Source organism: Magallana gigas, chromosome 8, assembly GCF_963853765.1.
Source record: "Magallana gigas chromosome 8, xbMagGiga1.1, whole genome shotgun sequence".
Taxonomy (NCBI): domain Eukaryota; kingdom Metazoa; phylum Mollusca; class Bivalvia; order Ostreida; family Ostreidae; genus Magallana; species Magallana gigas.
Genome location: NC_088860.1, coordinates 4,956,257 through 4,981,561, shown reverse-complemented (window position 1 = coordinate 4,981,561; position 25,305 = coordinate 4,956,257). Strand labels below are relative to the sequence as shown.

The 25,305-nt window shown below is 37.8% G+C and overlaps 1 protein-coding gene across 2 annotated transcripts; it reads left to right on the top strand.

Annotated features, from left to right (window-relative positions):
* Positions 1–640: 640 nt before the first annotated feature.
* LOC105330592 (uncharacterized) lies at positions 641–24,166 on the top strand. Of its 2 annotated transcripts, XM_011432357.4 has the most exons (24): positions 641–806; positions 4,668–4,960; positions 9,995–10,213; positions 10,421–10,642; positions 10,843–11,043; positions 11,416–11,637; positions 11,759–12,178; positions 12,263–12,493; positions 12,588–12,806; positions 13,145–14,113; positions 14,585–14,797; positions 15,069–15,299; positions 15,659–15,883; positions 16,133–16,363; positions 16,700–16,912; positions 17,758–17,997; positions 18,088–18,300; positions 20,140–20,367; positions 20,478–20,690; positions 20,787–21,299; positions 21,502–21,708; positions 21,902–22,129; positions 22,852–23,076; positions 23,228–24,166. In XM_011432357.4, exons 1-24 carry the CDS (start codon positions 799–801, stop codon positions 23,458–23,460), a joined length of 6,417 nt encoding a protein of 2,138 aa, XP_011430659.3. In that variant the 5' UTR covers positions 641–798; the 3' UTR covers positions 23,461–24,166. The 2 variants fall into 2 exon arrangements, with proteins under 2 accessions (XP_011430659.3, XP_065924132.1); XM_066068060.1 differs by lacking the exon at positions 13,145–14,113 and having other exon boundaries at positions 644–806.
* Positions 24,167–25,305: the final 1,139 nt, after the last annotated feature.

The following is a 25,305-nucleotide window of genomic DNA, read 5'->3' as shown; positions in this document are numbered from 1 at the left end:
AAAAGTTCAAATATTTTTTGTACAGAAAAACAAATAGTGAGCGGCTGTTCTTTTGACGCTTACGTCATATTTTTGTTTTAGATTTTATCAGAGTGGATTTGAAACCTGGGCCAACATTCAGCCACATTGCGCAAGAAAAAGTGCTTGACCGACAAAGCTGTAGCTTGGTTTGAACCGGAATTTTCACTGTAATCTCATTCTCCATCTAAAAAAAAGTAAACAAAAATTGCTTACCAAGTTCATGTACATGATGTAAAAGAGAAGGAAAAAAGAAACGGAAAAAAACCCCCCAAAACAGAAAACTAAATTCCTACTGCGTACAAGTAAGTTGATAAACCGTTCCTTCCCGTCAAACATTATAACTTCTATTTTTACGACAAAAATGACAAAATATTCCTATAAAAATATAGAAATCGCTAACCTACACAAACCGAGCAATAAATTTATGTCTTTGCCACACAATGCAGGTTAATAAGGTCTAATTTAATCCAGACACACAAAAAACTGAGCCAAAAAGTGATAGGGAGTCGTGTCGTAGATGACAGTGTCGATAAATGATAAGGTATACTAATTATTTCTGTGTAGAATGGCAAATAGGAGAAAAATCTGACAAGAACAAAGGACGACGTTTCATCATTACGACCCATTCAGGCGTGCGGGACTCGGGAATCCTCGCCGGTCTTTAGTTCTCTGGTAGAAGAGAAGAAAGACTGGGGCTCACTCAGGTGCTGTCTCACGGAAAGTCCTCAATGTTCACATTTATCTAGGAATTTTAATTATTTTGGGTAGCCTCTGTAGATGACCAGGTACGTACCGATTTTTGATTATGACTGGAATAGACGCATTCGTTTAAAATAGAACTTGTTTAGGTATTCCTACTTGCGTGAGAAAGAACCGATTTCAAATGTTTAATAGTTCATCCCAAAAATGAGAAAGATGAATTATTAATATTTAAGGGATAAGAGTATCATTTCTTGTAAAACTTTGCATACGATTTAGATTTGATAGTTTCAATACGGTCCAGGTAATCAAAGTAGAATGACCTTAAAATAAGGGACTCCTTTCAAACAATAGCAGTCTTTATGAATTAATTCAAAATATTATGACAAGTGAAGTATTCTTTGAAAAATTTGGTGTTGAAATGAGGTCATAGAAAATTAATTCTGTTAATTTTGACGAAGAAAAATTTAAATGATTACATTGATTAGAGTGTGGTGTATAATGATATTCTCAATATCTTACGCAATGTGGCTGATATACGTTGTATTTATTTAGGGAGTTTGTGTTTGTATAATGTATTGCGAATGAATTAGTTTTGTTAAGCCATCGGTGTTATTGCTACAAAATCATGTCATAATTAATAGAATTGACAGCTTTGATTTTACAGCCATCACGACAGGGCGTTTTCTTATTGTACTGATTTATATACATCCCTAAAAGGCATGCAAAATCTTCGTAAATATGTAACGCAGCGGTTAGACACAATCTTATGGTGTCACTGTTGTAAATAATTAGCATTTAATATCATCCTCACAGTAGGTTAATTGAAATATAAAACGACGTTGGTTGGACAGTTAACTAAACTTGAACATGACATCCCGACAACTCTCCTAATCACCACAGCAACAACTGTCACGTGGCATTTTCATCACCTATGGTGACAGTCAATGGCTATCGTGAACTCTCGTTCGGCCACGCTGCACTATCAAAACGAGTTAACGATAAGATTTGCATAACAAAACGATCGAGCAGGGCGCCGTGTAACACGGGTTTTATGGACACCATGTCAGTGCCTGCTTTACGTGCATTGATGTATTACTTATATATCTCCATATCGATGGCGACCTCACATGCTACACAGTCAATGCATTATGGGGCGAATTTAAGAGAGCCAAAGTATGGGACTTCATTAGAACCTGCATATATCATTGACTTGACCAGTCCCCCATTGCGGTTAGACCATGATCACCATCTAACAGTATTCAATGTGTGGGTGTATAATTTATTGTCAATAGTCAGTTCTCTTAAAAAAAAGTTCATATAGGGGGACCCTCAGTTCCCATTTCTGTATAAACAATTGTATGGTAATAAGGACAAATGAAGACCCTTTTTTATGTCACATACAAGTCTTGTAGAATTCTAGAGTTAATTAGCCAAAGCACATTTAGAAACCTTTTTTTTCTAATTACCTGGGACCAAAGCCGACACTTTATGTACTTTACATAAATTATACAAGAGAAACTTTTTGGTAATTGTAGCCAAGGATTTGTCCAGCCAATGGAAAGTCACAACTTCAATGTTTTTGTATAAATTTTCATTAATAACATACACATGACAAATGTTCCTATTAGATTTGATTCATGTTATTGCCACATTCGTATATTTTTACGAGTTCCATGCGTCGTGTCTGTAGATTTATAAATACATCACCCAAGACGAATAAATTCAAATTTTGGTGTTAGCAAGGGTTGTTTAGGTTGTTTACTATCTCGTCTTTTGGCATTAAATAGGTCGCTTTGTTCATTATGATTTTGTTTCTCATTGAAAATTGATTATGTTTAGGTTGACTGGATAACAGTCAATAAATAATTGTGATTGGAAAAATATTTCACCAATCATCTCCACGATAAATGTATATTAAGTAAATTCATATTTACAGATATTTTCATATTTTAACCGTCCGATGAAAAAAGTCAACTGGAGTCTATTTATTTTGTTTGGTAACAAATGCATGGCTTGGTCATAACCTTCTGAATCGTGCAAATATTCGAAGACGTAGGCGCCTGATTAAGTCAACAAGTGTGTGCCTGTCGTGTATTATAACAAACCTCACCATTTTATTGAGGTCAAGGGTCACACTTCCCGCCTTATTAGCAATAAGTAGCGCGTCATTGTTGTTTATGAGTGATGATCGGCAGTGGAATCACAGTAAGATGGCGCAAATATAAACTACAAGTAATAAAAAAACCCATGCAAAAGTAAAAATATCATCTATTGTCAGTGGGTTTTGTAACTAACATGAAAATGAAATTCAAGAATAAGTCGGTATATAGTGTATGCTGGAAACGAACCTCCAACTTAAATGCATAAAAACTTCTTCAAGACCCTCAGATGATACTTCCAAACATGAATGCATGTGCATGCATTGATATAACAATGAATATACAATCCACTTCTTCATATTACCTAAAGGCCGGGAAAAGTGTATGCAAATAGCCACTTGTTTGTGCTTCGTTGGGGTCCTAATGTTAATTACATTCGTTATTACTATGATCTGTACATCTGAATGAGGGCGATGTCTTGTATTTGACACTTAGACAACATAATTCTAATGATTTAATCATCATTAACACCGGGATATGCATGCTTGATATGCAATGCCTGTCATAGTCATTTTATCCAGTACTTCATTGCCGACCAATTGGATCTTTCTTTTAAGATAAAATCAAAATGACGGAATGCTTCTAAAGGGTTCCTCAGAAGATATATTAGTTCAGCTCCATTTCAAATATTCAAGAAATAAGCAATATGCAGACTTACTAATTAATATTCCTATTCCTATTGTATCCTCATATCATATATACATTATGTGCACCATACATGTACATGTACATCGTCGGTCGATTATATTCAATACAATGTGTCTTATAAAACAAAGAAAGAAAAACAAACAAGCATTTCCACTATTGAACCAGCTATTGTTGTTTAGGTTTGGCGTATATAGAAAAGTTCAAGGGTGTAACGCTTGTTGCTTAAATTTATCATAGCTATGAAGTTGAAGGACAATGAAAATGTCACAGAAAGGTCTCATTTGTGATTAGTATTCAAAAAGAAATCATTCTGTTTATCGTATTGCACATAAATCAACATTTTTAATATTTAGTACACAACATGTACTCCACATTGTATCACATAACTTATAACGTTAGAATTCAGGCCATATTTTTAAGGGGGTGTTCCATTTCACCGTGACCTCAGGTTATATGCAACGAATTTTGAATTTACAAGTATTTATTGATTGGTTAGATAATTTTTGGGCATTCAAACAGTTTCAGTGCTACATAGAGTTATGATTAGATTTTGTCTGACATATATAGAGCCAATAAAGGAGATTTCCCGTCTAGTACAAGAAGTGGACGAGCTTTGGGTGGGTCCATAAAAAGTTTGTTCGCCTACTTTCAGGGCCACATTAGTATTCTACGGGAGTAAACCGCCATGTTCCATTTCCTAGTCTTAAAGGATCGTCATTTGAAAAAAACAATAACCAACAAACTATTGAATTCCAAACAAGCAACAACACCGAATAATGTTAATGAGTTACCGTTGTTCGGCCTGAAGTTTTTTATCTCTTGGTGCTGCCCAAGTGTTCGATACTGGGCGAGCCAACTACGTACCGTGTTCAGTCTAGCGTGAGAACAAAATAGCCTATAGGACAGCCATACAGTGGTTTTGTTTTTGCATAATTAATATAGAATTCCATATAAATATAAGAGCAGCATGTCAAACGATTTCTTAACTCAAACTTTGTGAAATCCACACGAATAACTGAAATCCAGGTGACTTTGGAGACAGCAATAATACGCGACATGACGGATCTGCTGTAGAGTTAGAGAGACTGATTCAAATATTTTTATATTTCTTAATTTATTTCATCTTTCGTTTTCCAGAATGTCCTTTCATCAAAATCTACTATATCTGTGTTATATAAGTGTTCTGACAATTGGATTAGCTTCCGCGAAATTAAAACGAGGATATTATCCCAACCTGATAGACTTCTGTGCTAACGATGAAGTGTATGTCGGGATTCCGTGGAACTGTCACGGATACCTTCATTGCCAGAATGCCAACGGCCTAAAGATGCCCTTCTGGATAGACTGTCCGGCCTCGCTATACTACAACTATGGCAGTAAAACGTGCACCTGGCCCCAGAACGTCAGCAAACCGTGTCCAAGTACGGGGGGTAAGTACACGTACTTAGACCTGCCCAACATGAAAACCTGGCCTAATGTTTGCGCTGTCAAGGAAGCAAATTATTTTGGTGTTAAAGTGTATGTGGAACTAAGCCTATTCTCTTTTGAGAAGTGGACAGGCATAGGCTATGCCTGTCCCTTTCTCAAAAGAGAATAAACTAAGCCTATCAAATGTTATAGACCTTTCATGGTGGTATTGGTTCATCTGTCCCTGTTCGTTTTCTCGTTCTCCTTGTCCTAAGTTTGGATCAGTTCTTGCTATCTTGACGTTTTAACAAAGTGTAGCAATGCTCTGGTATGCATTGCAGATTGTTAATTACTGTTTTTAAATTCAAAAGAAAAAGACGTCATATGCTTTATTAATGCACAAAATTTAATTTTTGTTTTTTATCTCAGTTGTGTAACTACGCGTTCTCAAACGGCGACGGGCTGTGTCAAAGTGTTAGAGGAATTAATTATTTTGTAATTAAATTCTGATTTGATAAAAGTTGACTGCTTTCAAGTTCTGTCCTTTCTGTCATACGTTATCTTAGAATGCACTACAACTGTCACTTGTCAGAATATTACATCGCGTGCAATTTGATTCTAGAATGGTGTAAACGAATAACAAAGATAATGTTTGCCAAAAAAAATGATATTTTGAAATGGACAAATCTTTTAATAGAATCTATCAACGAGCTCTCAGACCTTTTACAGACAAATGGTGTTTTCAATAAAATAATAATAAGGTGCTTTCCCCTCCAAAATATTTCTTTCTGTTATTTGCGTATGTGCTTACGGGGGCTTGGTGGTCATCAAACTACTCATCATGTGTACACTACCTTAAAGTTTTATATACATGATTTTTAAGCTATTAACTATTATTTAGTAATATTTACATTATCCAATGTGTTTTTCTGTGATAACTTTAATTTACGAATCGATTTTGTAACGAATAGTCCAATATATTTCATTGATAACTATTTTGATATTTAATCTTACAGTTGCTGAAAATTATATAAATACAAGTAATAAGGAAACTTTCTTTTAATATTATGAGGTGATCAAATACGGTTGGTGTGATCAAATCTATCATAAAGCCCTTCGGGCTTTGTTAGATCTTATCACCCGACCGTATTTAATCACCCCATAATACAAAATAATGATTCCTTACTCCTTAGATTAAATTCCATAAATTGTAAGCATTTTCCTGTATCTTTATACAGAGATCTTCTTTTAAAGAAGATCAGTACAGTCTAAAAATGGCAGCGACCATCCAGCCTTCTTAAGATATACCATAACCCTCTATCAACATTGAAATATGCGTAAGCCTCTGACATAATAGATAAACAAAGACCATTTTGAATACATTTCAAGAGGCGTGTCCCCCCTATAGTTTGATTTATATGTTTATTATTATGATTCATTGTTTTACAATAGAATTATTTTTAAATGCATTATACAACATTGCAATTCCGTTTTTCAAAATTTTGATTCTACGGACGGTGTATGTTACTGTGTAATAAACCGGTAGTTGTTTATGTGGATCCTTCACACATTTAAGAACGCGGATTAACCCCTAAAGGTTAATTAAAAAAGCGAGCAAAGTGAATTAAAATCACAACGTCTCCCTAAAATATCCTGACAAAGCTGACAAGTCATAAATCTGGTGTGTAAATAGGCAAACGGAATGAGACAAAGGTGATATGTCTCTCCTACCAGCCAGATCCTGAAAAAATAACCGCCAACTACATACAGTTTAATATAGGTAAATGTTCTACCAAAAAACAGTATATAAAGCTTTTTACCGAACATTGCAAACACATGTCGTTTGATCTTATAAGACATTTGGCTTAAGGAATACACAAATAACTTATCGATAAACAACCTCTAGGTATCATTCGACACTGTTTATAACGGCATGGTCAAACATCGTCATCATTTTACATAGATTTATCCATTAAGAGGACTAGATAGTCGTGACCATTTTTAGACCTTATTGATCTCCTTTAGAAGAAGAGTTCTGTATAAAAACATAAGAAAATACTAAATTTCTTCTTAATAAAGTGATAGTTTATAGCTCAACAAATCATATCTGTAATTTAACGGTAGATCGGTCGGTCTGTCTGTTGACCACACATCATCTGTAAACGTCCAAGGACACTCCTCGTTATATTAAGGTGAATGCCGAGCAATACATACATCGACTACTACACGACAGGTACAGGTGTAAACGTACTGTTTATATCTACATACCTGGTATACAGGTATGATCCACCAAACTTCACATACCTACATATTATCAATGTACTAGTGCGGGCAAATTTTGTAAGAGAAGGACTGCGAACGATAGCATTGTCTAGCCGCCTAACTAAAAGTCATTTTTTGAAAGTTGTCTAATTAAAGTTAATTTTTTATAATAATGTAAACATTTATGTATATTTTCATTAAATATAAATGATTTGGTCAAACAAAGCGAGATAACTTTGTATTTTGGGTTAAAATAGCTCATTTCATAATAGAAAATAACGGAAAACGGAAATGTTTTTAAAAACATCTTCCCCCCCCCCCCCCCCGTGAATCAAAAATTCCTTTTGAGGGGTTTTAATTATTGTTTTTTAGCATATTTTTACCAAAGGGTTTGTTGTTTCACGGGGGGGGGGGGGGGATATGTCTACAGACCGAAATACATTCCAAAAAAAGAATTTTGCTTTGTAAATTTTCGAAAACTAATTAACAGATATGAATTAAAATGAAATTTTACTTTAATACATATAGTAAATATGTTATTATTAAGTTTTTATGCACATATTGGCCGCTAAATAAAATTTTCCTCACTCATCATAGAGACCGATTTCAATGAATTTTTTTTTAGACCCCGCGTAAGCAAAACTTTTGTTTAAAAATAAATAATTTTATTACAAATTTTGTTTTGATAAAAATTGATTAGAATTTAATTATACTTTTTAGTAGAAAACTTAGTTTTTGAATATCTGACAGAAATTCCGAAATATTTGGATGTAAAACGGGAAACGGGCGTTAGCGTTCGCAGTTCTTTATATAACGAATACCATAACACATGTACTAATGTTGTGTACATCAGTGATTCATACGAAATGATATAAATCTTTTCACATTCATTATAAGGTTTATTTAAGCAAAAAGTAGCATTGGTCCCCCATTTCGATCATCGTGCAGAATCTTTAGAAGTGCTCGGCTACTGTTCTCTGCAGTACCGCACATGTATACTTTATTCTGAGTGGTAGTATCACGAAACCAAATGACCTATTTTGATTTGTTTGTTTATTGGAATGTAATTTTCAGGTCTTTTATGGTTATTTTTACACATATTTTTTATATTTTGGAGCGTTTTGGAAATGATCAAACTAAAAAAAAACAATCCCGAAATGGGCTTTAATAAGTGAATAGACTTTCAGTTACTTCAAATAAACTACTTTGAGTTGAAGGGAAATTGTATTTTTACCGTTTGTAAAATATTACATGTACACTATCTGAAATTATCTAGCCAATGTTTAATCCATTATTGACTTCTGCAAACAACTTTAGATTTATCAGTATTCAACAGAAATCTGCGGCGGAATTATAGCTGGGTTATGACGTAAGCAGTCGTTTAGTTCCGCGGTTTGTGGGGCGCTTTATGGTGTACATGTGTTATATTGATGTCACAAACTAAAATTAAATAATCGTGACAAAACCATTCAATTAATGTCTAGAAATGACCTGATATATGTATATCTTTCCAATTTCTCAATCCCAAATACTGGAAGACAGTAAGACCTTTATTTGGTATTAGATCAAAAGCATCGAACTTCGACAGAAAAACAATTCAATTATACGAAACTGTCAACAGCTCATCGCTCCTAATTGACACTTTTGATTAATGGGAGACAAAGGAAATTGATAATACAGTGATTAAGTCCATGAATTCTTATGATTAATGAAATCTTCCAATTTTCTGTCATTCAAAACCAGTCATTAACAATCCGTAACGGTTGTAAATTGGACGATATAACTTGTATATTAGTTCTTTTTTTTCGTTTTTGGAATTGGTTAACTTTGTTGAATCAGAAAGTTCAAAACGTGCATTGCATGATGGACTTTTTTTTGAAACTGCGAACAAAACATGGAAAAGAAATAAAATATCTAACACAATGAATATATCACCTGGTTATTTATATCACGTAAAAATCATAACGGAAAAAAACTAAAAAAAAAATGTTTTCACACATCAAAAGATCCTTAACTCGAATATTCATATATATGAAAAATAAACATGTTCCACAAAAAAGAGAAAGAAAAAAAAAATACTTGTAAAAAGTAATTGTTGATAAGGACCTTCGTGTAACACATCATTACATCATAATTATTATATAAAAATGCGAAACAAAACATTATCTTAAAATATGCATTTCTTATATATCTTTTTTTATCCCAAAAACGACAGCCAATTCCTATCAAAAAATCCTTATCATCCATGTAAAATCAAGTAAAATCCCCTTAAAAAAACCCCTGTTCCCCACAATTAATATCGCTATTGTGTGCAGCACGCGTGATTGGAATGCATTTGGGTGATATAATTGAACACCGGAGTAAAAATATCTACAGGTACTTAATAAGAAATGAAAAGGTACACAATGTTATGAAGTTTACCTGAGTGTGTACTATTTTTACTTACATCTCCGATATTCTCGTAGTTCTGTAGTCTGCACAAAAGTTGAACATGCATTGAAGGAACACTTTTTACAATTGCCTCCCCTCCTCCTCTTTCAGAATTGCTCATTTAAGCCCTTAGTTTGTCCAATTAGCTGTATTATTAAAAGAAAACCATCACATATGTATCTTGATGGAAGTTTTGAACTATAATAGTATCATTTACAAGGTTCTTGGTAGAGCTTCTGTCGAAATTGAGGAATTCTTCACATTTGGCAAAGATATGCCTTGTAATAAACGAGTCCTGTTTGTTGTTCTACCGTTACCTGAATGTACACTGGTCTGTTACCTGAATCTGTTTATTAATTTTCCAGACGTGGTGATGTCCTTCTGTCCCGACTACCCGGCCGTGCAGGTGTTGCACCCCACCCAGTGCGCCCAGTTTTACGACTGTAGCAACATGAACAGTCTGCCAAACCAGCCGGCCTACCTGAACGAGTGCCCCTACCCCAAGCTGTTCAACGATCAAACCCTCAGGTGTGAAGACTACGCCTCGGTGGACTGCGGTGACAGAGCGGAACCTCTCTCCCCCTGTAAGAATTCAGAACACTCAAAGTGGCTTTATTATCTAACATAATACATATCAGAATAAAATAATATGCACCAATAACAATTTTCAAATTTTTTGTAAGTTACACAGTAGCTTTTAGGAACGAGTGTCAACTGACAAAAAGTCGCCAAAAGCCAGGTTTGACTGCTTTACATGGAAGTGACATATCGATGTAATCTTGTATCTTTAGGTGATTACGTCAGACACCAGTGTTCTGGACCGGGCTGCACGCCATGTACCGATCTGATACCCGGATGTGAGGGTGTTCCGAATGGGCCTACGTCATATCAAGGGAGACTACTCACCAAGTTTTATTTGATGTGCAAAAACAACAAGACAGAGAGCATAGAGATCTGCCGGGACGGGGTCTTTGACCCAGTTCTGGGCCGGTGTACCCGGGAGGTCGACCCTCGTAAGTTTAATATATATCATCTGTGGAATCTCTATATTTCGTGGAGAATTCCATAGCAAATAAATATCGAACAAAACTATACTGCAGTATGCACAGTATAACGTAAACAGGATGTAGAAGTATTACGTTTTCAAAGAAGAATTAATGCAGTTTATTACATTTAAATAATCAGAACTTAAAGACATACAATTGATATTTAGGCGCAGTTGACATTCTGTGTACCACGAACCCTTTCGCAAGGATGGAACATCCGGGTGACTGTACAAAGTACTTTGACTGCCGAGACAAGAATCAGATGATCAAGGAATGCACCTACCCCAAACTGTACTCCCCCACCCAACAGGCGTGCCTGGACTTCCAGGATGTCCAGTGTAACGGCCGGAGGGAGTACAAGGCCCCCTGTGAGTACACATTAACTTGTACAAAGGACCAACCAAGTCCTACTTCATGGGTCATTTTAAACATTTTTTCAATGTAAAATTAATACCCTTTTTGTTAAGAAAGAACATGGCACTTTTAAGATATTTATCTATGTTTGCTAAGAGAGAAACAAAAAGACAGCCAAAACAAATATGTATATACTGTATATACACAAATGTTGCAGATGATTTTTTCCCCCGTGAAATGCATGACCGGAAGGGAAAATTATAAACCTGCTCAGTGCATCTAATTAGCATCAGTTTTAATTAAATTTGGAATATGCAAGTTACCTAGAGAAGAAACTTTGCATAATGAAACAGACGCTTTGCAACAGCTTTAAAACTTTTTTGCAGGTGATTACAAGGCGTATCAGTGTACGGGGACTAACTGTCCGGTATGTGAACTAGAGCATCCAAGCTGTGAGGGACTGCCCGACGGTAAGAACGCCTTCCTGGGGCGTGAACAGACCCCCTGGTACATCGAGTGTCTCGGCGAGAGAACCATCAACACGCTGACCTGTCCAGGCCAGAACATCTTTGACCCTGTCGAGAGACGGTGCTTAGGAGAAGATATCGGTAGGTTTTCATTTGAGTCTGCACACAGCACTGTGTTTTGAACAACAACCAATGAATAAAACTGTAACACGTGGGTTAGTTGTATCACAATGAATTAGAAATAAGCGTGCTCTTTTTCCAGCTCCGACTCTTTTCCCGGACAAGGCTCCATATGACCCAGAAGAGGTGGCGATGCAGGCCATCAAAGGTATTCCACCTATGATAAATATCGACGGACAGAGACCACCACCCCCAAACATGCGAAACCCACCAAATCCCGTGAGTCCAGCCAATCCCATGTTTCCAACAAATCCCAGGAATTCCAGGAATCCCGTGAGCGGTCAGATGCACCCGATGTGTGTAGGGAACGAAGGACTGCTAATCGCCGACCCCAACAACTGTGCCCGCTACTTCAACTGCTCTAGTTTAGCTGTTAGGTACGAGGGATTTGAACTGAACCAAGATGAATGTCCTTATCCGCAGCTATTCTCGATAGAAACTGGATTCTGCGAGGACTTTCCGGAAGTCAACTGCAAAGGCCGATTTGTCCCGAAAGCACCATGTACGTTTTTGTCTTAAAGAAATAAAAATGTAACTCAAATTATATTTTTCATTAAGAAAAATCAAGACTTTGCTTTTCATGTAGGTCAATACTTAAATTCCCAAAGAAACTGCAACGGACCAATGTGCGCCCTGCCGTGTGAAGAAAGGTCGCCATCTTGTGAAGGGATGCGAGACGGAAATAACACATTCATTGGAAGAGAGTTGTCCCCCTTTTATATTTCTTGTTTCAAGGAGAGAACCTTGTCGGTAGGAATTTGCCGATACGGAGTATATGATCCAAACTTACGATTCTGTACCACCGAACTGGATCCATGTAAGAAACTCTTTCATAAATTTCAAGAAATAGTGTTTGGTTGTTTCGTTAAAGCAAATGAAAAAAGTTTTTAAAACTTTTTTTAAATTTTCAGACTCAGTCGACACTTTCTGCACCGAGCGCCCGACGAAGATTTTCCCCCACATCGCTAACTGTGCCAGGTACTATAACTGTAGTGCTATGATGAAGGACCCGGTGCTGGGCCGATATCTCCGGGAATGCCCCTTCCCCCAGCTGTTTAACATCGAGAGTCTGAGCTGTGTGCCGCGCGAGGCGGCCAACTGTAGGTGGCGCTATGAACCGAAGGATCCCTGTGAGTAGCGTTAGATCACTTGTATATATATGTAGAGTGATTCCATTTAGTGAGATGCTGGAGAGCATGTATTCATGGATTTACATTTACTAAATTACTTTTAGTTGTTATTCTAAGGATAAATTCCAGATTTGCATGAAATAATTGTGATGGTAATGGTAAATATTTTGAGTAATCTAGATAAAAGTTGTAATCATTTTTCTCTCAGAATAACATTTTTTAAAAACGATTGCGTAGTTTGCAACATATATCGGAACGTAGTTTAAAATTTTACATAGTAGTAAATAGAACAGTGCGTTAATTAACAAGATATTTCATTGACTGATTGAACATTATAGGCGAATGGAAGAAAAACCAACATTGCGAGGACCCTAATTGTGTCCCCTGCGCTGTTCGGTATAACGGCTGCCGACAAAAACCGGACGGAAACCATGCCGTTCCTAACAATAACTTTGAATACTTGCAATGCCAGAACGGCAATGTACTGAGTATTAGATCATGCGCACCTAACACCTACGACCCAATCAACGCAGAGTGCAGTATGCCCGAGTACGACTGCAAGGGCCTCCCTGACGGCAGGAATCCGATGCCGGGGAATGAAATGGGCTACATACTGTGCCAGAAAGAAAACTATGCCGGCAAGGACACATGCTCCCCAAATTTCTACGACGCTTTGAACAGGATATGCCGACCAAGGGCCGACACCATCTCTTGTGACGGACTCAGCGATGGAAATTATCCTATGCCGAAAACCAATACCGAATATTTCGTGTGCGAAGGAAACGTTTTGGTCCAGTATGGGTCCTGTAGTCCAGATTATTTTGACCCTGAACTCAGAAAATGTACCACAACCTTAGCTAACAGAAACATACCACGAGAAACCAACTTACAGTTACCCAGTGAAGTGATGCCAAGTATCCCCACACCCCCTCCTCAGCTTACGCCTACATCCAGATCCACCCCAATCCTTTCACGAGATAGACCATCAAGGAAACTAGACTGTACCGGAAAACCTGACGGATTCAACGTGGTACCGGGGTCGGCGACCGAGTTCTACATCTGCAGTAACAATGTATTCCTTGGATTTGATACTTGCAAACCGTACATCTTTGATTTCGAACAACGAAGCTGTGCCGTTGCACCTTGCGCAGGAATGCCGGATGGGCCCACAGCTATTCCCGGAAATGACGTATTTTTCATTGTATGTGAGAATGAACGAATGAGTCAGCTCCGGTCCTGCTCCCCGGGAGTATTTAGCCCTGCCTTAAGACTGTGTGTCGATAAAAAGAGCTCCCAGTTTAACCCATGTAAGGACTTTTTCTGGAGCGCTTGGTAGCTTCGCTTTGGGAACCATTTGGTGATAACATTGATACAACGAAAGACTTCACGCAACCAATGTATATTTTGCACATTTTAGCACCATAGCTTTAATCTTGTAGATGATTATAACTAACTGTTTGTTTCCGTTCCAGGAGCTAGCTTTGTGTTTGATGGATGTAACCTACTGCATTAACACTCTCAATGTACCCAACAGGCACTTTGTATGATTAAAACCCCCCACTGCATCATCCTGAATCAGTTGCTTTTTCCCTTGCATGGAATTTTAATTTTTGCACATTTTAAAACTGTCTATTTGCATTTTGCTCAATATCTAGCAGCAATTAAAAGCTTAAAATTGCATAAGATGTGTCATTCAGAGATTTTTTAATCTGAGATTTATTCAAGATTGGTTTACATTGACATTGGTATTATTTTGATTTTATCAAAATCTTTTTCAGCGGACCCCGTGGCTTTTTGCACAGAGAACCCATTGGCGATAATGGCGCACCCAGATAACTGTGCACGCTACATAGACTGCACGAACAGGAACTCTCGAATTGGTCAGTACCAGCATGAATGCAGGTACCCGGATCTGTTCGACAGCTACAACAACTCTTGTAAATCCTACAGAGAAATCAACTGTGGAACTAGACCAGAGCCAAAAGCGCCATGTATGTAAACCAGCAAACTTAACCCATAACGCAAACCGTGCAATAGCTATTTGATTTAAAATAAAATATTAACCATGCATTTGGAAAATCTGTCAAAGAACAAACTCATTCACTGATATTTGTTTTGACAAAAAAGATTGAGAGAAAAACAATTCTTGGTTATTTTTTAATCGTAGCAAAAAAAGATGCTTCTGACACGGGTCCTTCATGAATGTATATTAATGGTGAATTTTGTGAGCATTACTTATAGCAAGTGTGTTCGTTGTTATAGGCGATTACAAAATGAACCTCATCTGTGAGAACCCCGCCGGTTCTTGTCCCCCGTGCGAGGCAGAGCACCCTAGCTGCATCGGTAAGAGGGACGGACCCCAGGCCGTGCCCGGAAGAAAAAACTTCTTTATGGAATGCATGGACGAGCGGACAAAAAGAGTGACTGAATGTCCCGCCGTGGCGCCTAATTTTGACCCGGCTCTTGGATCATGTGCCATGGAGTTTGATCCATGTAAGTATTTAGCTATGTTTTGACAAATCAATAAAGTCTGGCGTTAATAAGAATGGGTTAAGATTACCCACCATATCATTCACAATTTTTGATGCGATTCTTAAGCTATAAACTACTAGTATCGTTTAGTAAACAATATTCCAAATATTTTGGCATTCAACATTTTTGATATTTTCGTATATCTTTATACGGAACTCTTCTTATCAAGGAGATTAATATAGTCTAAAAATGGTTACGACCAACCAGCCCTCTTAATGCTTTTCAATTTAATAGCTTAACGTTTTACCGATGTGTTAAGTAAACGTTTTACCGATGTGCAAATCATTTTGTACATGATTGTCTTTTTCTGCATCCTACAGTGAACCCTAGTCCATACTGTAAGACCAATCCGTCAGCTGTTGTCCCTCACCCTAACAACTGCCACCAGTACATCGACTGTCGCCAGATGAACACGCCCCTCGGAAACTACCTCCAGGAGTGTCCCTACCCTCTGCTGGTGTCAGAGAACGATACCAACAGTGGCACGCCTTGCCAATCTTTTGACCTTGTAAACTGTGGAAGGAGATTGGAGCCAAAGAGCCCATGTATGTGCCAAAGTTTTAAGACATGTATACTCTTACACGAGGGTATCACTTTGTAGTATAGCTGCAGTTATATTGCGTTATGAAAAAAATCGGGTTGACAGACCAAACCGAATTTTTTCTATAGATCTAAAAAAGATTTGCAGCTTTTGGTAGTTCAGTAGTCTTTACGTACGTTACCATGCGCATTTTCTCTTGAATTACAGTAAGTTTATGGTCAATGCCATAATTTAATGATTGTCATTTATCAAGGTGATTATGAGTTCTCCCACAAACCGTGCACAGAGATCGACCAACGGAAGTGTGTTCCGTGCAGTGTGCGCCTGCCCAGCTGTAGGAATCTTCGTGACGGGACGCACCCACACCCCACCATCCCAAACAAGTACTTGATCTGTAAGATGGAGAGGACGCTCAGGGTCATGACCTGCCTGAAGGGAGTGTTCGATGAGGCTTTGAGGCAATGTCGAGAGGTAGCGGATTCGAGTGAGTACAAATGTTCATCACTGTACATGTATTTAGAAATCATTTATTACTAAATCTATAGGGAGAGGGGGAGAACACCATCAAAACTTAACTTTATTTAGCCACAGCTCTTTAACACCCTAATCATCCAAAGCAATCTCCCTCTACAGACGAATTCTTTATGAAGAGTTATTTTTCTTGCTATATAAACTGAAAGAACACATATTAACACAATCTAGGTGTCTTTTTCTCAATCAGGTTGCAAAAGATTTATTACCTGAACAATATATATATTTCTTTTATTCTTTTCTTTATATAACAATAAATCTCTGTAAGAAACGATAATTTCTCTTTTAGGTAATCCCGTAGCATATTGTCAAGCGAACCCGAATGAGAGGCTTCCTGACTCAGATAACTGTGCTCGGTTCTATGACTGTTCGCTCCCCAACAGTAAATATGGCGCCTACGTTGACGAGTGCGAATACCCAAAGCTCTACGACTCCGAGCTCAAGAGATGTAGACCCTTCATGCAGGTCCGGTGCGGCAGAAGAAGAGTGCCCATTGATCCGTGTAAGTAGCGACGGTCTGCAGTTTATCTTTCAGAAAATGGTTGTAGAAAGTCAATTTTGGGCGATTAATATCAAACGTTTGGTGCCTTTCTTACTAAATATACACGTAACTTGCATCGGTATTAAAATCTGTCCCTAGTTATTGCTTCCATCAATTTTTGATGATTTTTAATAAAAATACACATACCTGTGAAAGAAATACAATTGAAATCGATGAAAGGGAATATATCCAAGATGAATTCATTGAACAATTATCCCTTTTCACTCAAAATATTTCACAGGAACGAAAACAATTTTCATACGGAGATTTATAATGGGAAATGTTTACATCTTTTCTCCATTCGGAATACACTCGGAATACATCGCGCAATTTTTTAACGTTATCATCCGGGCTTATTAATGGCTGATGCAATGCAAAATCTCCGTAGACTTTCAATTTTTGGAAGTGTATTGAAACCTGAAGCGGTAGAGGGGGCGTTTCAAAACAGATAATCTGGACATTTTTCATATTAGTGGATGAACGTAGTTTGAGCACAAAGGTATTTACTATTATTGAAATATCATGCAAAAAGAGGTAAAAGCAAAAACTCGGGACAGAGTATAGTAATACCTGGTATGTATACAATTAAAATGCTATTCGGATATCAAACAGTTATTCGAATGTACAACTGCCAATATCAAGGCGGCGATATTATTAAGTCAAATGATAAGCTGAAAAATTTAAACACTAAGTTAGCATTAGATTTCTTTTGGAAAACCGTTAAAACTGACACACCATGTTGATATCGTAGGCGTAAAGCGGATTCATAAACGACACCTGCTCACCTCTCATTACCTTGTTTACAGGTGACTACATCCAGAACGAGTTGTGTCCAGTCGGACAGACGACTTGTAAGCCATGTAGGGAACGTATCCCATCATGCAACGGGCTCCCGAACGGAAATAACACGTACCCCGGGCAGCCAGGCGGGCCCCTGTACATCACCTGCTTCAACGACAGAACCATATTTGTCAGAACCTGTGAAGCCGGCATTTACGACCCAATTGTCAAATCATGCGTCTCCATTGCTTCCGAAATTAATCCAGGTATCCATTCTGGCCAAATGAATTGATTGACTTATGAAATGCCTTATGAGTCAAGCTCGTGAAGGAATACAATTCTTGTTCCATTTTCAGCCAACCCGCGTGCATTCTGTGACGCAAACCCAGGCGTCAAGGTGGCACACCCCAGAGACTGTTCAAAATATTTCGACTGTTCAAGGCCGAACGGAGACTACGGACAGTATATGTTTGAATGCAAGTACCCGGATCTGTTTGACCAGGTATCCCGACGATGCGAGGCCTATAGCTCGGTATCCTGTGGCTCCAGGGTCATCCCTTTGAATCCGTGTAAGTATAGACTTTAACCTTAATGTTTGTATCCATACTCCACAATGTTACATACAAAAATGTGCATCATTGGCCTCTTATTGGAATAACCAATATTAAGGAAGGGTAACATCTGTATTAAAAACTTATTCCATTTTTATTACCGTCTTCCTTGGAAGAGGGTATAAAGAGTTAAAGTAATAGATAGTCTCCGGGTTGTGCACTTCCTCTCTTTTGTGATTGGTAGAAAAGACATGATTTGAAAATTTACATTTATATCATTGGTTGAAAACTTGAAATACTGTCCGGCACAATGGAGATAATTTTCTACCACAATTTTTTACGTACTTCACAAATTTCCTAGATTTCAAATCTTAAAAATCGAGAAAACGAAAAAAGCAATTAAAATTGCTATGAATGAATGAATTGCTTTATCTTTTTATTACAACTAGTTGAAAGCAATGTTATTTAAAACATATAAATAAAGGACTATATATGATAAGGGTCTAAAATGGCCCCCTAAAATGAACATCATCATTTAACTATCATTCTTTGTTTTCTTAGTACAGATATTATGTGATGTGTTTACGTAATATTCATTTTGGTTCAAGTTCCCACAATTTAGAAATATGACATTGTAAAGACAACCTTTTCCCGCCATTTTTGCATTTTTAGCGTAAAACAGTTTTTTTTCAAGCAGAGTTTCCTTCCGAAAACATAGAGCGCATTCTTGAACAAATAAAATATTTTAATCAGAGATGTATCTAGGCAAGACTAATAAGTGACAAAAAAAATTTTCCTTGTTCAAGGATGCGCTCTATATTTCCCATTCGTAAAAAGATAAGAAAAATTTCAATTTTTGGCTGATTTTGATTGAATTATAGAAATGGCGTCACTTCTGACGTCATATACTGCCAGTGAGTGCAAATAAATCAAATAAATAGATGAAAAATATATTTTATAACAACTCTTCTTAAAAATTAGTTAATATTTTATTGTACCCGAAACACTTAAAAAATGGCGAATATGGGGGCCAAATTTAACTCTTATCATATATAGTTCTTTCTTAGTATTTGCTCTTTTCCTTCTGTATTGTTTGTGCATATACGAAATATATGAAAATTTGATACGGTATTGCTGATATCAGTAAAGAAGTTTGCATATTAGATACGGTAAAACTAATACCGGGGTATCAATAATAACATTAAGATGCTAAACGCATTAAGGTTAACCTAAAACTTAATAAAAATACAACTCTTGCTAAGATCTCTCATCCCTACTACAGTCGATCTCAACTAACAAGCGTAAGGTGCCAATTTCTCAGTTTTAGACACGCATGCTTAAAAAGTGCATGAATAAATAACGTTCTACACGCTATGGTATATATACTTTGTAGTGGAAGGCGATATTTATATCAAACAAAAAATAAAATTTTCTTTGATAACTTATTGCTGTTTAGAGTTTGCTTTAAAAGCGGTAAGCTTTTTTCAAAGAGCTTAACTTGTGTTTTGAATCATACACTTACAACAATTCCGTTATATATCAAATCTACTTATATATGTCCCAATTAGCGTCACACTCTCTGAGGAAAGTCCGGGCGTAAGCTGAAATCACTGATAATCCGTTTGTTATATTACCATTCCTCTTCTATTTGAGAGAGACGCTCATTTTCATTTCGAGACACAGTGTCGTTCGTAGGATACACGACAATTTGGATTTTTTTTTTGTTTTGAGAAAGAAGTCGAGATAAAGTTCATTTTCTTAATGATCTTGTCCTTATTCAAATTTAAATTCAGCACAGAGTAGAACTTTTTGTGTCTTACTAGCTCCATCTTGTAACAACCCTGGATCTGTTTTCAGGTGATTCTCTGCAGAACCAATGTAGACCAGGGGATCTGGCGTGTGTACCGTGTGCCGAGCGGCTGCCCTCGTGTGTAGGGCGGGAGAACGGCAACAATACTTTCCCGGGAAGAGACATGTCGGACACATTCGTCATTTGCTGGGAGGGGCGCACGGTCAGTGTGGAGACTTGCCCCGAAGGCTACTTCGACCCAAAGCAGAGGAAATGTAGGACGGAAATTGGAGCAGGTATATAAAGATTTAGATGTATACGCAACTTTATCAGTTCTAGGTTTACAGATATTCCGTTCAGAATTTACTCTGAATTTATTTTATTATCTATATCTTATTTTCTATAGTTGCTATACGGGCTTACTGCGAGGCTCATCCCGGCGAAATAAAAGCCAATCCCGTGAACTGTGCCCAGTACTTTGACTGCGGAGAGGAGAGTATCAAAGCACGCACGTTCCTCCGAGAATGTCCGTACCCCCACGTATTTGATGACCAATCCTCAACCTGTGTCAACTTTACCCTTGTTGATTGTGGGAAGAGGAGAGAGTATACTTCACCTTGTAAGTATAAAGTTGATGAATTTGGACTAGTTTGAGCTGAATATCTTTGAAACTTGAACTTTTTAATTTTTTTTTGATCTATATATTCCATCACAGGTGACTATTTGCAAAACCGTTGTCCGCCATCAAATCCCACTTGTAAACCGTGCAGTGAGCGCCATTTTGATTGCTCCAAATTAGTGGACGGGCTTCATCCTACCAACAGTGATGCAACCCGCGATAGTTACGTCATATGTTTCCGAGGCAGATCCATCGCCACAGAGAAATGTCGGGAAGGTGTGTTTGACCCTGTGGAGAGGCGCTGTACGCGATTAAGGTCAGGTGGTGCACTAGGACGCGTCACAGATACCGGCTCACAAGGGATGCTAGGACGCGTCACAGATACCGGCTCACAAGGGATGCTAGGACGCGTCACAGATAATACACAGACACGCCCAAGAGAGGGTTCACAAGGGATGCTAGGACGCGTCACAGATAATACACAGACACGCCCAAGAGAGGGTTCACAAGGGATGCTAGGACGCGTTACCGATAATACACAGACACGCTCAAGAGAAGGAACTCAAGGAATGCTAGGACGCGTCAGAGAGGCAACACAACTTACAGAAGGTAACTATGCAAGGCAAAAGTTTGAAGAGTTATACTTAAATTGGTTAATGTCGTCCAAATTCTTCATGAATTCTGTGTTCAATTTGTCAGATGAACCATAATTGGAAGCACAATCTCAACATTATCTTTTTAAAAGTGAAATCCTTTTGGTTTTGTGTTACACAGACAACAGAAATATGTTCATGTATTTTTTTAACAACAGACATGGTTAAAAAGCACTGCACTGAAAAGCCCAAAGACATTCTGCCCCACCCCCTCCAGTGCGCACAGTACTACGACTGCAGGCAAGCTATCGGCGATAGCCATCTTAGGGAGTGTAGATATCCACAACTGTTTGACATAACCACCATGACGTGTAAAAACTTTAGTGACGTCACATGCGGGGATCGTCTAGAACCCCAAGCGCCTTGTGAGTATATAATCCACGAATTCATGATATCATGTAGTGATAGTTGAAATCTTTAAAAAGTATTAACATACATGCAACAGAAGGAAGTTTGGGTGGTGAATGGTTCCATCCAGTCACACGACGCTTCAGCGTTATACTCGATCTTTGGCCATTTCTTTATCGCCTAGTTTACGTTTTTGTCTTGTTTTACCAGGCGACTACCTACAGAACCACTGCGAGCAAAACTCTGCCAACTGTGTACCATGTGAGGACCGCCTGCCAAGCTGTATCAACCTTCCGGACAACAACAACCCGTACCCCGGGAAACTGGACTCGGAGTACTACATCAAGTGTTACCGCAACCGAACTGTGTCCGTGGAGGCCTGTCAGGTGTCCAAATACAACCCGGCCACGCGCCAGTGCTCGGAGAACGTGTCACCAGGTATGTTAAATGAGAAATCGCAAGAACCGGAAGAGCTCGGAAAAACACATCGTATGTATTTAATCCTTGACACCACCTTTTATAAAAATAATATCAATATGAAAATTGATATATACCACTACAGAGACACAAGTAGCGTAGTGGACAATGCACTCGCTTATCACCGCTGCGACCCGAGTTTGATCCTCGTGATCGACAGTGGCTGTATGTGATAGGGTATGGCGGTCGCCCGCTTGGACACGTGGGTTCTCTCCGGGTACTCCGGCTTCTTCCCACACCAATGACCCCCTCGCGCTAACATCCGTGCCAACGAGAGATATTAATATAATTTGTAGAACTTGCTTATCAATCGTTGTAAAATAAATAAAGTTCAGTTCAGTTTACAGAGACACACAGGGCTGTCTAGCTAATACTTTGATGGGAAGGGACTCAATTTTGTATAAAAAATCTAACATCCGGTAATATTAATATTAAAATACATCCGATGTGTTTTTCCAAACTCTGCTGGAAAAACCCGAGAAGCTGCGAATGGTTACTTGAGTAGTCATTTTTTTTTTTATACCTGAGTTATCTCTACACAAAAGGTATGTGTAAAAGATGGCTAACATAAACTCCTCTTGGAGATACGGTTTAAGACCCTTATTCAGCTGCTTCAGAATGATTTTTTTACATCATGAAGTTTAAAGATTAAATGCCTTAAAATGTTTGTTCTTATTTTTCAGTGGTTTTGGGGAAATTTTGCCGAGACAACCCGACGTCCATCATTCCTGATCCTGAGAACTGTGGGAGGTACTATAACTGCAGCGACCCCTCAACCGTCCAGGGTCTGAACAAGCCCTACCTCAGAGAATGCACCTACCCCAAGCTGTTCGCCTCCCCCGCTGTCGGCTGCCAACTGTTCATGATGGTAGACTGCGCCAAGCGGAAGAAGATACCCATGTCTCCATGTGAGTAGGCTCGCGGAATTCATAACCATTGTAAAAAAAAAATCTCATATTACAAAGTGAATCAAATAAGTAAATTAATGTATCTGCTAAATTTTACCTATATAACTAAGTGAATCAAACGATTTATGTATTTGTTTAATTTCTGTTTTAGGCGAGTACGTAGAAAATCAGTGTTTTGGAACAAACTGTGAGCCTTGTGAAAGCAAATTCCCATCATGCATTGGAAAACCGGACGGAAGTAATGTATTCCCCGCCAAGGAAAACACCGGATATTACATCGTCTGCTATCGTCAAAGGACAGTAGCAATCGTATCTTGCAATCAAGGAGTTTACAGTCATAGTGAGCGCGCATGCGTGAGTGATCCTAAACCCGCGATCGCGTAGTCTTGTCTGACTGTTTTAAGACTGGGAGAGAATATGAACATTTGTAAATACTTTGTTAGAGTATGTGTCTGACTTCTATTCATTGTGAGATGAAGGTCCGTTACATTGTTTATATCGCTGAATCTGCGCAGATTCGATATCTACAAACCACGAATTGGATGGAACGAGAAAGAATATCTAAATTTTATTTATGAACTCTGCGAATGTACTCGGAGACGTTGGCAACTGGTTTGTAATGCTCAGTTCGTGTGCACTCTTGCGGAATTAAACACGTAATGATATGTTCCAGATTTTTCATTTATTTGTATATTCAATACACGATAAACTCGTTCCTTTAATGGGAGAGAACTCTTAACTACCTCTAGACTGGAAACTTTGTTTATAATATGTCCAGAGATTTCATATTCTCATAAATTTTTTTTAATAAGGATTTTCCAATGAGAGCATAAGTATTTTGTCCTTTGTCGAGACAATTACTGCGAGCCTACTCATTTAAGAAATAAAAATCAAAACACGCGCACGCTTTGACCATCAGAAATCACTTTCAAAATGCAAATGCTTTTGGAAAAATAATCTAAGAAATAATCTCCTCTGTATTCTCATTGACGGTCTATATCCAGCTTTATTGCTCACTCATCTACCTGTCATCTGTATTTATTGACCATCCTGTTAAATTATGGTATATAATAAAAAGAATTAAAACTCGTTTCTTTTAAATTTATTGAACACTTGATATCGTGGAGACATGGAGATTGTATCATGACATCGCTAAGCACCCATTTTGGAAGCGTCAACCTAAGGTTTTTGTTTGAAATAACCAAAATAGGTCTAGAAGTGTTGGGTAAGTCACCCTACCACACTACAATGTCGGACGTCTATATATGTAACAGGAAAAAAATTATTTTTTTTAAAGAAAAAATTTAACTGCGCCCAATTTTTCGTCGCTGTACGTACACACCCATCAATGACGGTGCATTTTTTCCCTTCTTACATTTTAGCTATATTATAGTATGCAAGTATATCCGTTTTTGGTTTCTTTTCAAGAATTCTGTTATCTCCTATTTCATGTGGACCAATGGCGTTTTCTTTATCCAATATTTTGATCCGGGTCTTTTAACCCACTATTTTTTTCAGAGGTATTATTCAAACCATGCAACTGTATGACATATGAAGTCTTTGCCATTTTAATCTATTATCAAAGTACTGAAGTACTGACTGGAGTTGATTTTATCGATTATTATTCATTTTAAAATCAACGATATGTTACTTTGCTTGGCAAGTAGTTGATCATCTGTCTTTGAATTACGCACATTTTTATAATATGAATTGTCGGACTTTTCCGACAAGAATTTTGAGAAAAACCCCGTACGAATCGTGTTGTGTAATGATTAAAGATAGAATTGATTCCATCAAACTATGTATAAGTAATCGAAATATTCAAAAAATTGTATGGATTCAAGCAATAATCTCGTTCAACCAGATGCTCGGCTGTCTCCGTTAATCTCCAACAGACGAGAATGTTCACCAGGTCACGTGATATCTTGATGACGCGACCTCTTAATGCAGGTATCACAACACTATTTTTTCGAAGGTTCACGTCAAAACATGGCTGAGTGAAAATAATTCCCAAATTCCCCTTCGTTTTTAGGAGTTTTCCGCCAGCGACAGGGACTGCACTTTTTTATGAGATAAAAAACAACATGTAAAATGCCTGATTTTCCCACCTTTGTAAAAATACGAGGTCACTTGAATTTTTGATGCCAGTTGTTTAGGCAGGGGTGTGAAAGGGCTCGGACATGATTTTCAAGCACATGTGTAACTTTGATGTAAACAAACTCTCGTGCC

Coding starts and splice junctions, on each gene's coding strand:
- LOC105330592 (XM_011432357.4), top strand. Junction 15,300..15,658: donor TGCCATGGAGTTTGATCCAT/GTAAGTATTTAG, acceptor TGCATCCTACAG/TGAACCCTAGTCCATACTGT. Junction 17,998..18,087: donor TGCTTCCGAAATTAATCCAG/GTATCCATTCTG, acceptor TTCCATTTTCAG/CCAACCCGCGTGCATTCTGT.